Source organism: Ammospiza nelsoni, chromosome 26, assembly GCF_027579445.1.
Source record: "Ammospiza nelsoni isolate bAmmNel1 chromosome 26, bAmmNel1.pri, whole genome shotgun sequence".
Lineage (NCBI taxonomy): Eukaryota > Metazoa > Chordata > Aves > Passeriformes > Passerellidae > Ammospiza > Ammospiza nelsoni.
Window position 1 is genome coordinate 1664029 of NC_080658.1, and position 15991 is coordinate 1680019.

General features: G+C 42.4%; 1 protein-coding gene across 1 annotated transcript in view; it reads right to left on the minus strand.

Moving 5' to 3' along the window:
* Nucleotides 1-15648, minus strand: part of MAP3K3 (mitogen-activated protein kinase kinase kinase 3) — a 33980-nt gene extending 18332 nt beyond the window's left edge. The window contains exons 1-7 of the mRNA XM_059489138.1: nt 15428-15648; nt 9031-9152; nt 7353-7442; nt 6063-6103; nt 3023-3122; nt 2299-2412; nt 961-1081 (exon numbers count right to left, since the gene is read on the minus strand). Coding sequence (XP_059345121.1) covers nt 961-1081; nt 2299-2412; nt 3023-3122; nt 6063-6103; nt 7353-7442; nt 9031-9152; nt 15428-15431 — 592 coding nt within the window. The 5' untranslated portion in view covers nt 15432-15648. The remainder of the gene's footprint in view (nt 1-960; nt 1082-2298; nt 2413-3022; nt 3123-6062; nt 6104-7352; nt 7443-9030; nt 9153-15427) is intronic.
* Between the last annotated feature and the right edge of the window lie 343 nt (nt 15649-15991).

The following is a 15991-nucleotide window of genomic DNA, read 5'->3' on the forward strand; positions in this document are numbered from 1 at the left end:
ACAAACAGAGTCATCCTCTGCTTCTGTTTCCAGCAAAATTTACCCTCTCTCCTTTCTGAAACAGAAATAGTTTATGCAGAGCAGCACTTCAGGCTCTGGCCTTCACACCCTCACCTTCCTCCTGCACCTTCACTGCTCATGGAGCCTCACACCAAGGAGTCAAACCCTAAACCTCAGACTTTTCTGGGATTTTTTTGGGGCCCATAAATACTTGAAGGTGTTTTACATGTTTTAGTTTTTCATATAAAGGTTAACAGCTTTGAGAATCATTCACAAACAGATTTGAATTGTGCTGCCTGGTTAGAATAGGTTGTAACACAGAAATTGGGAGAAATCAGACAAATCTGCCAAAGATGGAAGTCATAAAAACTACAGAAGTCTTACATGAACCTTTCCCCCAAACAGGAATTCACTGGGCTAACAGAAACCCAAAGAAACGAGACAAAGGTACATATTACTCTGATTTTTTAAATTATCTTTTGTGCACCTCTGATTTTGTCTTGTGCTGATAATTCTATTAAGTGAAACTTGAGGCAACTCAGAATGCAGGACACTAGCTGGATATGCAAGAGTAATTCCCAGCAAAATGCTTGATTGCAGGAGTCAGGAGAGATTTCAAAGCCCAACATAAAAAAAAAATCAAATCTAGGTTACGTGAACTGAAATTGCCAATCTAAATAAAAAGCTCAATAGACTCACATCAGCTTTCCAAATTTCTAACCACAATGGCTCTGGCTTTGGGACATCCCCTTTAGCAGCTCCTCAGCTGTTCCACAGTTTAGCAAGGAACTTTGAAACATTCTACTGTAAACATATTAAGAGCTTTTGAAAATGAACTGCCTTGTCCCAGAATAACCTTTCAGTTTCTCATGGCTCTCCTAAATGCTCTACCATAAACACTAGTGCCCAAAAGCTACATTTCAACAAACAAAAACATGTAGAAGTGACAAAAATACTCACTGACAGACAGATGCCTGCTTCTGGGTTCTGGCTGCTGGTAGGGTGTGCTCACATCCCCTACAGATTGGGAAGTTTTAATCCTGACTTGCTTGGGCAGTCCAGAGTGGGGTGAAGAACTGCTCTGTTGGGTAAAATGGAAAGAATAAAACAAAATAAAGTGAGAAGAAGGAGCTCAAGTAGTCTGGACACAGTTAAAAAAAAATATTATGCTTAGTACCAAGAAAGTGCTGAGCAACAGTTCTAGAGCCTGAAATCTTATTAATTCAGAAAATACAAACAAAAAGACAGCAAAAGAGCCAGGTTTACAATTAGGGTGTAAAACAGGAGTCAGAGAACTAGAACAAGTGCAGCTCAACTCAAGTGCATGATTTGCAGGTCTGTGTCTGACATTATCTGAGGGGCTCCTGTCACCCCCTGAGACCAGAACACAGAAGCACCTCAAATTTCCATCAGCCACCTTGGCCAGCAGAGATAAATTCTGAATCTTGCACTGTTTCAGAAGCAACCTGACTCCCCACAGCATTTAAAAAGTAAATTCATAACTCAGACTAAGTAAAAATAAATTCTGGAGAGTTTAATAGCACCAACAGTCAGGAGATGCCAAGATGAATTTATTCATCCTTCTCCTGAACTTACACAGATATTATCTAATTAAAGATAATTTTTCCACAGAGCTCTCATCTTATTCAAAGCAAGAAGAGGAATGAGACACCTGAAACCTCCCCCAAGCCACTGAGATTCTGTGTTAAAGCAGGGGCTCAATACCTGCAGACACTTTCAATTTTAACCTTGACCCAACACACCTAATTTTACAAGAAGGTGTAATATTCCCCTCCTCTTGAGCTACAGAATTTATCTTATTTGAAAAGAACATAACCAAAGACACCTCAAGGAAATAAATTCTGACTTCCGAAAATTATTTGAACATGACAGGCAAAGGTGCAACAACTCAAATACTTTAATTCAACATTAAATTACTGGATGGTTGCACATTTAATGAGTGCACACACTTGAAAGGAGTAAGGAAAGAGTCTGATTTAAGTCACATAAACTCCACCACGGGCAGGTCCATGGGAGCTGGATAAAGGTGCTAATGAGGTCACCCTGCTTAAAAAGCTGCAATGTTTTAGCCCCCAAACAGCTGCTGAAGTCAGGGAAAAAAACCCAACACAAAAAAGACACATACAGCTGAGCCAATGCAAAGAGGATAAACACATGCATTTGTGCCTGGGAACAGTGATTTTATAATCCCTGTCACACTCAGTTAATGCTGCCATCATGCTTCAGAGTCTTAGGGGTAAAGCCCTTGATTTTGCAGTCCCAGAAGTTGTTACCCACATGGTTTCTGTCCTGGGACAGCAACAGTATCCTCAGGCTTTTCACATTTGAGCTCCTGTCCAAGAGATCCACAGCTTTATCCAGGTCATCTTGGTTTTTCAAAGGAATAGAGAGCTGCACGATAAAGAGCATGGAAGAAAATCATTAGAAAATACAGAAAAAAACTCTACTTCTACAATGGGTTGTTTAAATACAATGGGTATTTAAACAAACATTAGAAAAACACCAGACTGTCAAACAGGATTCTGATTGCTCAGTTATTCCACAAATTTTCATCCCAAAGCTGTCTTAATGTCCTTTTTAATGAGGTTTTCCTCCCAAGTCAGAGAAATATCTGACCCTAATGCAAACTCCTCTAAAGCATAACCCACAAAATATGAATTGCTACCTGGATTTGCTGTTTGCAAAGAGCAGGGACTTGTCAGCCCCTGACTTTCTGATGAGAAAATGGTCTCAGAATACTTATAAATCCAGAACTAATGATCAAGTGAAAATTTGGTTTCATGTAGAGTGTCCTAAGCAACACAGAACAAAGGAACAAGATGCTGATGTTTGTACAACACACCCATCAGTGAGATGCTTTATCAAGATCAGCACATTTGCCTTTGGATCAGGGATTCAGCAACGGTATGCATTAAAGAAAGACCCAAAAATTAAATTTCCATGTGGGGAATTTGTGCTGGGGAAAGGAGGTGTCACACAGAGAGCCCTGAAAGGTCAGTACCTCGTTGTTCATGTAGTGGAGGTCCAGGGGCTGCCCAAAAGCTGTTTTCACTTTCTGCTGCACGTCTTCGTAGCGCACGGGACGGACAAACGGAATAATCCTGGGAGGGAAGAGAGCCACTGCCTCATCCACAGATACACTTGATAATGCAATCAAATCACACGGCTGAACCACTAAAACCACATCTGAATGGTCTCCTTTCATCCACAAGCAAGTAGGGAACCTTTCAAATTTAAATTTGTATGTATTATTTCAATAAGGAATTATTGATCTCTGGCCCATTTCCATACAGTTTGTCAAAATGCAATATTCAGCTGGAGATTTCAAATAGAATCCTTTGTCCCTGGGCAGAAAAGAATCCTTTTTTTTGAATAAATGTCTTTCACATAACAGGATACAAATGCCCTGTGCACCTTGGCTTAAAAAATACCACCTGCTCTGGCACAGATGAGATTCTGCCACAAAGAGCTGGATTGTGAGCACCAATTAACAAACCTGTCACGAGGCAGAAATAACAGGATACAACAAGGTCTCCCCTGAGCCTACTCTTCTCCAGGCTAAACAATCCAAGATCCTTTTCACACATGAACTATTAAAATATCTGGTTATACTTTTTATCCTCAGCTGGAAGATGAGCGTTCTTTCCGATGCGATTTCTGCTAGTTAACTTTCAGAAAAAAAAAAATCTTTTGCAATGAAAAAACTTTCAGGTTTTTTATATTTCTTTTGCTACATCAGCACACTACAAATGATCAAGGGACTGTTTGGACTTCCAAGCTACTGAACGGACCATGGAAACTCAAGACCTGTTCTTGTCCAACTCAGTGAGACCCTGAATTATCTCACAGGAGATTGTGGGGAAAGGGAGGGAGAGGGGCTTTGTGTAGGGGCCAGAGAGAAGCTGTGGATGCCCCTGGATCCCTGGAAGCGTCCAGGGCCAGGCTGGATGGAGCTTGGAACAACCTGGGACAGTGGGAGGTGTCCCTGCCATGGCAGGGGTGGCACTGGGTCTTTGAGGTCCCTTCCATCCCAAACCATCCTGGGATTCTCTGGCTCTGGGATGAACCTGTGCTTTGGAGAGAAGGTTCAGTTTCCCAGTCATCCATCCACACAGCCTCATCAGCCCTGGGTATCATTTCAAGAGATGCAGCTTTTGTTTGAAATAACCCTTGTGTTCCTCAGCCCTTCCCATGAATGGTTTTTTTACCACCAGACCTACAACATTCAGCTCTTTGGAAATAATTGTCCTTGTTAAAAAGCTGCCCACAATAACATTTTCTACATATTCCTAAGAAACCCATACATGAAATCACAGTGCTCTGGCACCACACAAATGCCATGTGGCTCTCAGTCCCTTATAAAGGCTCCCATTCTACACTCAATGCTTTCAAAAGCAGAGCTGTTCTCAGGTGCCACAAATTTTATTAGTTTAAAAACTCTGTGCACTCCTCTAACACAAAATCCTGGACTGCAGGGTTTAAGGAGCCCATTCCTGCCTGACCACCTTAAATATTTGTGGTTAGATCTGGCAGCTCCTGTGAAACCAAGCACACACACTGACATTCTGGTGCAAGCTCCCTGTCTGGAACTGCACACTGTGCTGGGAGCAGGGAATTCAGGCGAGCACAACTGCATAATTACACTGACACACAATCAACCTTTTCATTTTAGAAATAAAAAAAAACCAAAAAAAACAGGAGAAAACCCTTCTGCCCCCTGGAATGCACCCAGCAGACAGGCAAGATGATAAGCCTGTGGTGACAGCAGAGTTCCCCTGTGCTGACACAGTGTGACAAGGAATTGTGACATGTCCCACTGTGCCTCTGTTGTTGTCCCCACAAAGCCCCTGACACAGAAGAGTGCTGAGCAGACCTGGCTGACAAAGCAGGAAGCAAATCCCAGTGATGATTACCTGTGAAACTTCTCCCACAGCACAAGAAGTCACTGACAGAATTCCTCACACAGGATTACAGTGAAAGAAACAGCTCAAGTTTTGAGGAAGAGTAGAAATTATTCCCCACAGCCTGCTTTGCCAACAAAGAACACTTCTGATTTCCTAACAGAAATCCCAAAATCTGACAAAGGAGGAGCTTCAACAACCTGGCCAATAACCTCTGCTAGAACAGGCTGTGAGGATCACTACAAACAACTTGTCCTGTGCCATTGACATTAAATTTACATTTTATGATGAAATTGTGAACTACTTCATGATGGAAATACTGCCTGGCCTGAGAGAAATCATCTCCCAAGATGGTACACACATTCATGCTTACAACCCAATAAATATCTTCCAAAATATGGACACTATAGCCCAGCAGCAAGATGATGTTTTCCCTCAATGAGAGCAGACCCAGAGACCACAGACAAGCCTGGAGCCCTCCTGAGTTCACACAGCCACGAGCCATTAAATGTTTCAAGAGTTCATCTTGAATTGATGGCAAATAAGAGGATTTTTGGGACCTACTTTGAAATATTTCAGCAATTTTATCCATTGTAAACAATGCTGTAAAAACCGCAACTGCTATTTCAGTTATTTCTGGTTTTTTTTTCTTGTAAAAGAATGTCTCTCAAAACCAAATATCAGAGGAAATAACAAAGAAGCTTTTACACCAATGAATAATAAAAATCTTTCTTTGCTGTATCTATTGCTCAATCACAGCAGGGCAGTGATAGTGACAGGGCATCAGAAGTGAGAAATTAGAAAAGAATGATGCTGATTTGATCAGCTTCATTTGGTTTCAGTTAAATGAAACAAAATAGGAACATATCTGAAATAAGACTTTCAGGCTTAATTTTTTTCAGGCTGGACATCTTTTAAAAATGCTCACTTACAAATAAATGTTATGGAAATAAATCAGTGTTTATGACACACTGATCTCTAAAAATAACCAAGTTGGGTGTGAGCTGTTTGTTGTTGCCTTCACTGTGTGATTTCCATTCAGGAAAAAGGAAAGCAAAGCCAACAAAATATTTAAGCTAAATTACTGATGACTAAATTATTCTGCCAAGCAAAGAATCAAAGCAGTGAAGGCCAACTTACCGTCTCTCCCCATTATGTTCAAACTTTATCCTGACATCATTCTGCAGGAGAAAGAACAAAAGGTGAGCTCACAATCAAACTCTGGCACACACAACAGCACACAAATGCACCATATTATGATTTTAGTATTTTAACTTTCCCCATGGAAGCTGAAGCAGACTGTGGAAACAACGGGCTGATACATGAACACAGCACGTGAGGAACGGAGAAACTGCTGAAGGAGAAAGACAAGGAAAGGGGTAAAAACAAAGCTGTAATTTTTGTAAACTGACACTTAAACAGAGGACATTGGAATAATATTTGAAAAAAAATAATCTATCTTTAACACTGCATGGAAAAAAACTGAAATTCAGTCCTAATTGCTTATTAATGTGAAGGTAATTTTATTTAAGCATGCTCAAAGCATGCATGTCAAGAAACAGAGAGGGAACATGCTGCATTTTTTATTCCTACTCCTATTTTTGAATTTTTATTCCCATTTATTATTCCTTACTCTTAAGACATGGACTAAATCTCTGCTTTTGCAAAAATGCAGCCCCTGAAACTCAGAGTTACAAACAGGCTGATTCTGTGTCACCTTTTAAAGTTCTAAGGTTTCAGCAAAGGGATCATCACCACCATCTGATAGTTAAAAGCACTGACTGTGCAACCTGTGCAGTCACTGTAAGCTCAGAAGATGCTGGGTGGCATGCAAGAGTCAACAAGCTGAACTTTCAACTCTGGACACCGAAGTTCAAATCCCAATTTAGGTCAGAAAGATAAAAATAAAAGGGAAAAATCTACTCTTGATAAGACTCCATCATTTCTGCCGCACAATTTATGTGATTGGAATAGATTAAGCCATCTGTGAAAGCCTCAGACAATAGGCAATCATACATCTAGGAACTTCAAAAAAAAAACGTGGCCAGGAAATGCTCTTTAGCTGGAGGAAGTTTCTGGCAGGCCCAGTGGTCAAGAATGCAGCTCAAAAGGACCCACGGAGTCCCTGGGAGCACACGGAATTCCTGCAGTGCTGGACCAGGGAAAATGAACTTTCCCAATCCCAGCAGTGACCAGCTGCAGCTGGGGCACTCACATGTCACTTTAAAGAGTGGTTTTTACATGTAGGAAGAGAAAAAACTTAGTCTAGAATTACTCCAAAATGAAAAAAAAAAAAAATCAAGAGAACCCATTTAATTGATCAATAAAGGAACAATGCACAAAACAGCACAGGAATAACATGAAGTCACTGCACAGAGACATATTACTAATTTATAATTGCTAATAAGGAAATGAAGTTGGTTTTCTTACTGGAATTTTTTTTTCTTCCACTGCAGAGGCACACTGGTTCATTATTGCAGGGCTGCCCAAGAGGGGGGGACTGCTGGCATTGTGTTTTTTCTTTAAAAAAGAATAAAATCACTTTAAAAATGGAAATATGACTGTGAAATCAGAGAGTCACTTGCTAAGTGTGGCTTACCAATTTTTAGCTGTGCAGACTAAACCGCATAAAAAATACATATGGGGAGTATGCAGTATACATATATGTATAATGTAATATATATTAAGTATTTTATTAAACTACATAAATGTATAGCATATCTAATATATACAGTTTATGCAGTATACATATATGTATAATGTAATATATATTTAATATTTTATTAAACTGCATAAATGTATAGCATATCTAATATATACAGTTTATGCCGTATACATACATGTATAATGTAATATATATTAAATATTTATTAAACTACATAAATGTATAGCATATATAATATACACAGTTTATATGACATGATATTCATGATATTTTTTATGAGGCAGAGCAAGCCTCATAAAAAATACACATGGGGAGAATGCAGTATACATACATGTATAATGTAATATATATTAAATATTTTGTTAAACTGCATAAATGTATAGCATATCTAATATATACAGTTTATGCAGTATACATACATGTATAATGTAATATATATTAAATATTTTATTAAACTACAAAAATGTATAGCATATCTAATATATACAGTTTATGCAGTATACATATATGTATAATGTAATATATATTTAATATTTTATTAAACTGCATAAATGTATAGCATATCTAATATATACAGTTTATGCAGTATACATACATGTATAATGTAATATATATTAAATATTTTATTAAACTACATAAATGTATAGCATATATAATATACACAGTTTATATGACATGATATTCATGATATTTTTTATGAGGCAGAGCAAGCCTCATAAAAAATACACATGGGGAGAATGCAGTATACATACATGTATAATGTAATATATATTAAATATTTTATTAAACTGCATAAATGTATAGCATATCTAATATATACAGTTTATGCAGTATACATACATGTATAATGTAATATATATTAAATATTTTATTAAACTACAAAAATGTATAGCATATCTAATATATACAGTTTATGCAGTATACATATATGTATAATGTAATATATATTTAATATTTTATTAAACTGCATAAATGTATAGCATATCTAATATATACAGTTTATGCAGTATACATACATGTATAATGTAATATATATTAAATATTTATTAAACTACATAAATGTATAGCATATCTAATATATACAGTTTATATGACATGATATTCATTATATTTTTTATGAGGCAGAGCAAGCCTCATAAAAAACACATATGGGGAGAATGCAGTATACATACATGTATAATGCAATATATACTAAATATTTTATTAAACTACACAAATGTATAGCATATATATGATATGATATTCATTAATCTTATATAAAAATATAAAAGCTACCATATTTGCCACAGCCTGAGCAGGATCAAGGAGCTGCTTCCCATCTGATGCTTTGGCTGTTGGAAGCACAGGACACAGCCAAGGATCTGAGCCAGTCAGACCCTCTGTGCACCTGCTCTGTCCTTCCAGCCCCAGGTGACCACTTCAGGCATTCACAAACCATTTTACCTGTCTGTTGGAGTGAGCAGTGTCCTTATTCTTCATGGTGTCATACCCGGGCAGGCGGTGGCGCCTGCCCATCTGGAGTGCCACCAGGTCCTTCATGATGGACTTCAAGGCCTCTTGTTCATCTGTCATGCACAAGAATTTCAGGAGTGAGTTGTCTGGGTGAGCACCAACCATGACATCTCTGCAGCTCTGGCACTTCTACACTGGTTTTCTGCTGGCTCATAGAACAGCAATCCTTTTTAGGATCTTTGCAAATTAAATGTGATTTAATTTAGCCATAAAAAAGCCCAAACTTAAATGAATATCATGACAGATAAATGTTAAGTCACTCGTCCAATATCACAGAAGGATCTGGGCAGAGTACAGATGAGAATGAATATCCCCAGCCCCTAATTCTGTTCAAAAGTCTTCACAACAAACAGTAAAACTTGGACAGATTTGCTAGACCATCACAGGTCATTTAGGAAGGGCAAGCTGATGTGCTTCTGCCAAGGAAAACCTGGGAAAAGTCTGTTCTTTCCCATTTTATGTCATGTTAACTCTGAATTCTTGCCTGCTAGTGGAACAAACCACGGCCAGCAGAAAGAGAAATGAAAATCTGGACAAAGATTCATCTTGGAGTATCTGTGAACACAAATCCACTTGCACTGATTACCCCAACACGTTCCTCTCCTTCCTCAGAACAAGCTGATGGAATAAAATTCAAACCATTTTATGAGATTTCAAGATCTGCTGAGCAGGTTCAAGTTGTCCAGCACTAGGAACACTGTCTGCTGGCACAGTACAATGCAGCAGGTTCAATTCAAGGCTTCTTGCCTTGCAGCAATATAAAAACACACATTGATTTTTTTTTTCCTTGTATGTTCCACTGACTAAGAATTACCTTCTGAAGATCCCTGATGTAACCAATTTAAAATATTCTCTCCCATTGCCTGTTTGCTTTGAGAAGCGCTACACAGCAGAATTTTGTGCTTAAGAGATAAAAACAAAGATGTAAAAAAGAGGGAAATGCAGAGTAGCTGTGACGGATGGTAGAAGAAGCTATGGAAATGAATCCTTTCCTTGAGCAAGGATAAGGACTTTAAATTCCTTGATATTGCAAAAGGTAAAGGAAGCTGCCAAGTGCAGTTCTGTCCAAAGTGGGACTGCACTGGGCACTTGGCTGCCACACCTAACAAAGCAGCACCTCATGCTGTCCTGGCACGCTCCTGCCCTCTGCACTGCCTGCCTGCTGTCTCACATATCAAGACTCTAAAAGGTTTTAGGGATAAAGTGTTGTTTCCTTGGCAAATAATACACTCAGCTAAATCCTTCCTGATATTAAGGCATTACTTAGGCATGGAATTTGAAGCAATGATTTGATCAGCTCTGGACATGCCAAGGAGAATCTGCCCTTTCTAAAAGAGTTTGGGAGGACCTGAACCCTAGATTTGAAAGAAAAGCTTTTTTTTTTTTTTTTTGATAATTGGGATTTTTGGAAGTGATGTGAGCCAGATGAGGTTATCAGTTATCACAGTCCCTCCTTTCTTCCCTCACTCTGTCACTTTGAGAAGTTCAAATTGAAATGAGCATTTCTGAAGCAGATTTGCAAATAATTGAAACTCAATTTTAAGAATCCACCATGGCTACACACTCATCCCTGATTCATGGCACTGGTTTGGTAGGTAATCACTTGCATTTGGAAGAGCTGTCCTGGGAACAGCTGCTGAACATCAAAGGATGGACTGGCTCACACTGGAACCTCCCTGTAAAAGGGACTCAGTGGGACGATTTGTTTCTGCAATTTTGTGTCGTGCATTTGTTCACTCTCCAAAGCAGTCAGCTCATGTTTTATGCAGAAGACTGGCTTCATAATTAATCAATGTCTGAATAACAAACGAGATTTTCGCAATGCTTAAAGATGACAGATGTGGGACACATACGGCTTGTAAAGCACGCAGGGAGCAGATCCTGCTCAAAGTTAAAAGCAGAATGGGAAAAATACACCTCTTTGTAAGGAGGAAACAGCTGAAGTCCCAGTCAGAACAGAAGTCACACTAGGATTATCTTTGCTAAAACCAATAGTTTCTGCCCAGGTCTGTTTTAGCTTTCACAGGATCCCAAAATGGTTTGGGTTGAAGGAGATTTCAAAGCCCATCCAGTGCCACCCTTGCCATGGCAGGGACACCTTCCATTGTCCCAAACTGCTCCAAACCCTGTCCCACCTGGCCTTGGGCACTGCCAGGGATCCAGGGGCATCCTCACCCTCACAGGGAGGAATTTCTTCCCAACATCCAATCCATCCCTGTCCCCTGGCAGTGGGAAGCCATTCCCTGTGTCCTGTCCACTTGTAAAGTCTCTCTCCATCTTTCTTGCAGGCTCTCTTCAGGCACTGGAACCAAGTCCTAACTTGGTCCTGAGAGCACCCAACATCTGAGATACATCCACTGTGGACTCCACAGTGTTACCCCAGAAACATCAAGCCTAGACCAGATCATGAAATAGAAGGAAATCTCCCAATGCATCTGCAGAAGGTGTTAATTACAGAAAAAAAATTCTTAAAAAAGGAATGCAGAGCAGAGAATATAAAAAAATCCAAATCAAAACCCAGCAAATCTCTGCTGTCCAAGACAAGCCAAATGAGACAATAAGCACATTGTGGCAGTGGAGAAGGGAGAGCACTCCTGGACATTCCAACTGCATGTAAAAGAAGCAAGTGGTGTAAGTAACACAACCAAAGCAAGAGGCTGCTTTTTGAGAAGCACATCAGCCAAAGGAAATAAGTGCTGGGATCTATCTCAGCACTAAGTAACCCCTTGTGGGATGAAAAAGCTGTGAATGAAGCTAAAGTTCCAGGTAGGCAATGGCACAACTTTTTCCTTTTTTTTTTTTTTTTTTAAGTTTCCAACTTTACAGTTGAACATTTAACCTTTTACCTTTACCGGAGTGTCTCCAATTTGCTGGTGTTCTTTCCTTTTGATGGTATTAAGAACAGCCTTGGAGTCACCTGGCAGACAAAGGCTGAAACTGCACAATAAAAATACTACATCCTATGGCCTGGAACATCCCTGATGTTCCTACCACCCAAAACACTCAGGGAAGAGCTGGGATACCAGTTTTCCACTACAGTGCAGTTTGGGTTTGGCCAGATACCAGGAGGATGAAGAAGAGCTTGTCTTGGCAGAGTTCCTTTGGGCAAGAAGCAAACGAGCTATGAAAGCAGTTTATAGCTGAGGGCTGATGACAAGAAATCAAATCCATCAAAGAATAGGTCTGAGAATAAGAATTCTGCTCTAAACAGCATCATCACTGGAAAACAAAGATCAATGGTTGGCTGCAGGTGCTCTAGCCCAGGTCCCAGGCTGTGTGGAGACAGCAGCCACTCACTTGTGGCACAGAGGACACATCCAGCCAACTGTGTGCTCTCCATTACAGATTGCAGCTTGGCTGTGAAGTGAATTTATTTATTAGCTGAGGCAATTTGTGAGTTTCCAACACAAACTCTGAAGGGCAGCATCTGGCAAACACCGGAGCTCAATGCTCTCAGGCTCAGGGTGGGATTGCTGGGGTGTCCTGAGCAGGACCAGGAGCTGGACTCATCCCTGTGGGTCCCTCCCAACTCAGGATATTGTACAAACCCCTGCAAGCTCTGTATCTCACTCACTGCAGCCATTCTAACACCAGAATATTATTTATCTTCATAAAATGGGAACACAATGTCCTGACAAAGGGGATGGAACAACTTCAGCTGAGTTTAAATCTTATTATACATTTTTTAGCAGTCTTACACTGAGCTGTTGGTTCCCTACTACTAAACCATACATCCTGTAATTCATCCCTATGCTGATGAGGTAGGGCATGACAGAGTATTTATCTCTTAAAAGGATAAAATAAAGTCAAATACTGACCTGAGCTTGCACAGGGAAAAAGTGTACCTGGTGAGGACAGCAGTGTGATGGATTTAATCCTGAGAAGCATGAATATTCTTTAGATCCATTCCAACAGAGCATTTCCATAGACTGACTTGGAGAAGCACGTGGAGCAGCCTTACATTAACTGCACAATGCAGAAGCTACTACAAATGAAAATGAAGCAATTTTTGGAGCACTGAGAGACCCTGTTTTGCCTGGTCTCCAGTAGGTCTGGGAAACACAGTTCTGCTTTGTGCGGGGAAGATGTTGTCCAGGAAATGCTTTTCATGTTTTAAAAACTACACTCAAGGATTTTTCTAACTCCGATAAAAGCGAACTGCTGCTCACAGAGAAAGCTGTTCCTCCCCACAAAGCATTTACTTCTACCAATCCCTGGTTTGTTACACAGGTCTGAACAAGTCGGAAATGGAAACAGTTTAGAAAAAGAACAAAAAAAAAATCACAAAGTTAGAACAGCAGAAGTATCTGCATATGTCTGTGAACCCCCCTAGGCCAGGATCATGTTTTAGATGGTGTCACAGTGGGACACATGATCCCATATCGTGGAAAAGAGAAAGAAGTGAACACATCTGTGTGTTTGTTATCTACCACCACAACAGCAAAGCTGGTTTGGGTAAGTGATTGGCAGATCTGGGGGCAATGAGGAAATTTTAGACAAATTGTGTCCATGTTAGAGGTCTCAAAAAAGCATTGAAAAGAGCTTCATTTTGAGTCCTTTGCTGTGGGCAGTTTTAGCAGTACCAAAATGCTGCTGTGTGCAAGCTTTAGGAAATCACTAACAACCTGGTTTGCAGAGTGAGAGGAAAAATCAGGGCTCTCCATGAGGCATATCACTGCAGGATATATTCAGGGTCCCTGCTCTCACCCACAGGTTAAGGGAAGGGCTGGGATTTGGGATTTGAGCCGGTGCTAACCTGCAGGCTCAGCCCCGCTCCCTCGGTGCGTGTGAGCCAAGGGAAGGAAGTGACACAGGCAGGAAAAGCCGGCGCAGGGGAAGGCTGCAGGGAGCAGGGCCTGCTCCCCAAAGGCAGCCCTGCACACCTCAGCCCTCCGGGTCCCTGCTCTCCAGCCTGCCAAGGAGGGAAAAAACCCTCAGGGATCGTCCAAAATCCGCTCAGGTGAGCGCCGGCTGCACCGCTGACACCAACACTGCAAACCCTGACAGCAGCACTCACACATCCTTCAGGTGGGTCAAACACCACAGCAAAGAGAGTCAGAGCATCGTGTAAACCCATCACCCGCTATCAATCAGATTATTTGGTCACAGCTGCTGAATGAATTCAGGTTTTGCCCTGAATTGCAAAGGGAAAATCTGCTCGCAGCTCTGCCATGGTACGCACAATGCTATGGCGGAGCGGTCCATGAAATTGTATTTTTTTCATTCTGTGCTCACATGTTTACAAACACAGGTCCAACTGCCACTGGAAAACACTTTCATGGAAACCCAAGTTCCTACTTCTAAACCATTTTAAGTTTATGAAGCACCCTGCTGCTCTAAACAGAGTGGATTACACTATTCCTCTTTGTAGCAGAGAAATCTAGCAATGGTTTTGCATGAATTTGTGGTATTTACCAAATCAAAACACAGTAAAGAGATACTGAAGTAGCTGTAGAATAACATTTGCAATGCTTTTAGAATTTAAAGTATAAAAGTTAGTTATGTACACAGACTAAATGAAGGAGAGTCTTGGAAAACCAAATTTGGTTGTGGGGAAGAAACATTTAAGTTGTAGCCCATGAAACCGTGAAACTCCAGACTTAGAAAAGCAGGAATTTCCTTGCCAATATGCAAGTATGAGTAAGTTCTGGTTTAGAGTAATTCAAAGTTTAATTCTAGCACCTCTAAATTGAAAAATAATTAGGAAGCACAAGACCCCCTCCATAAGCAGTTCTTTATACAGAACATACAGTCCAAATCCAAATTATTTTGAATTAATCAATCCAATTCAGTCACGGCAGCTCCTCATAACAACGTTTTCCCCTTGAAAAAGAGTTCTTCCAACTCCCCTGCTTGTTTTTACATGTTGCTGTCTGGGCTGAGAATGGCAAACAAGAACTCGGGGGGAGCTCCATAAAGGAAAATCTATTTTGATGGACTCCCAAACTACATTTTAATAACAGAAATTTCCCTGATGAAGTTCGAGCAGAACAATTCCCGTCTCAAGCCGAGCCAGCTTCTGGAGGCTGGAGGAGCCCCCTGCGCTCAGCCCGGCCCGCCGCTCCCGCCGGTGCGTCTGGCCAAGTCCGCTACCGGCCCGGGGCACCGCACGTATCGGTAAACACCGATTTTCACCATTTTAAACAAATCCTTGAAAATCCACCGCTCCCCGCGGCGCCGCCGCTGCCGGGCCCGCCCGCGCCGGCCCCGCGGCACCGACAGCGGCCCGGAGCGGGGCCCGGCCGAGCCCCCGCCGCCCCTTCCCGCCCGCAGCGGCCCCGGCCCATGACGCGGCCCCGGCTCCCGGGGCTTCTCCGCCGCTCCTCACCCATGTCTGCGGGCGGCGGCCCCGCTCACGGCGGGCGCTGCGGGACGGCGCTGTCACCGCCGCGGTTCCATGGCGGCCGGGCCGAGGGGGAGGGCTCAGAGCCGCCGCCGCCGCCGCCACATTCCCAGGCCCCGCGCCGCCGCCTCCTCCTCCCGGCGGCCGCGCTCCGGGAGCGGCGGGCGGGGGCGGGAGGGCGCAGGCGCTGCCGGTGCGTCCCGGTGCCCCCGGTCCGTGCGGGCCGGCCCCGCCGCCGCCGCCCGCAAAACAAACCGCTCGGCGGCCGCCGCGCACCCGCCGCCTCCTGCCAATCACAGCGGCGCCCGCCGCCGCCCGCCAATCGGCGCCGCCGGGGCGCACACCCGACGGCGCGGCTGGCCAATGGGAGCGCGAGGAGCCGCGCCGCCCGCCCCGCCTCCCCGCGGAGCCGGCTGTCAATCACGGGGGCCCATTGCGCCGCGGCAGGGCCACGCCCCCCATCAGGAGGCGGGGTATTGCAAACCACGCCCCTTATTGCTGTCAATCAGTATGACTGACGTCGGCGCGGCCCCGCCCCGAGCAGGCAGC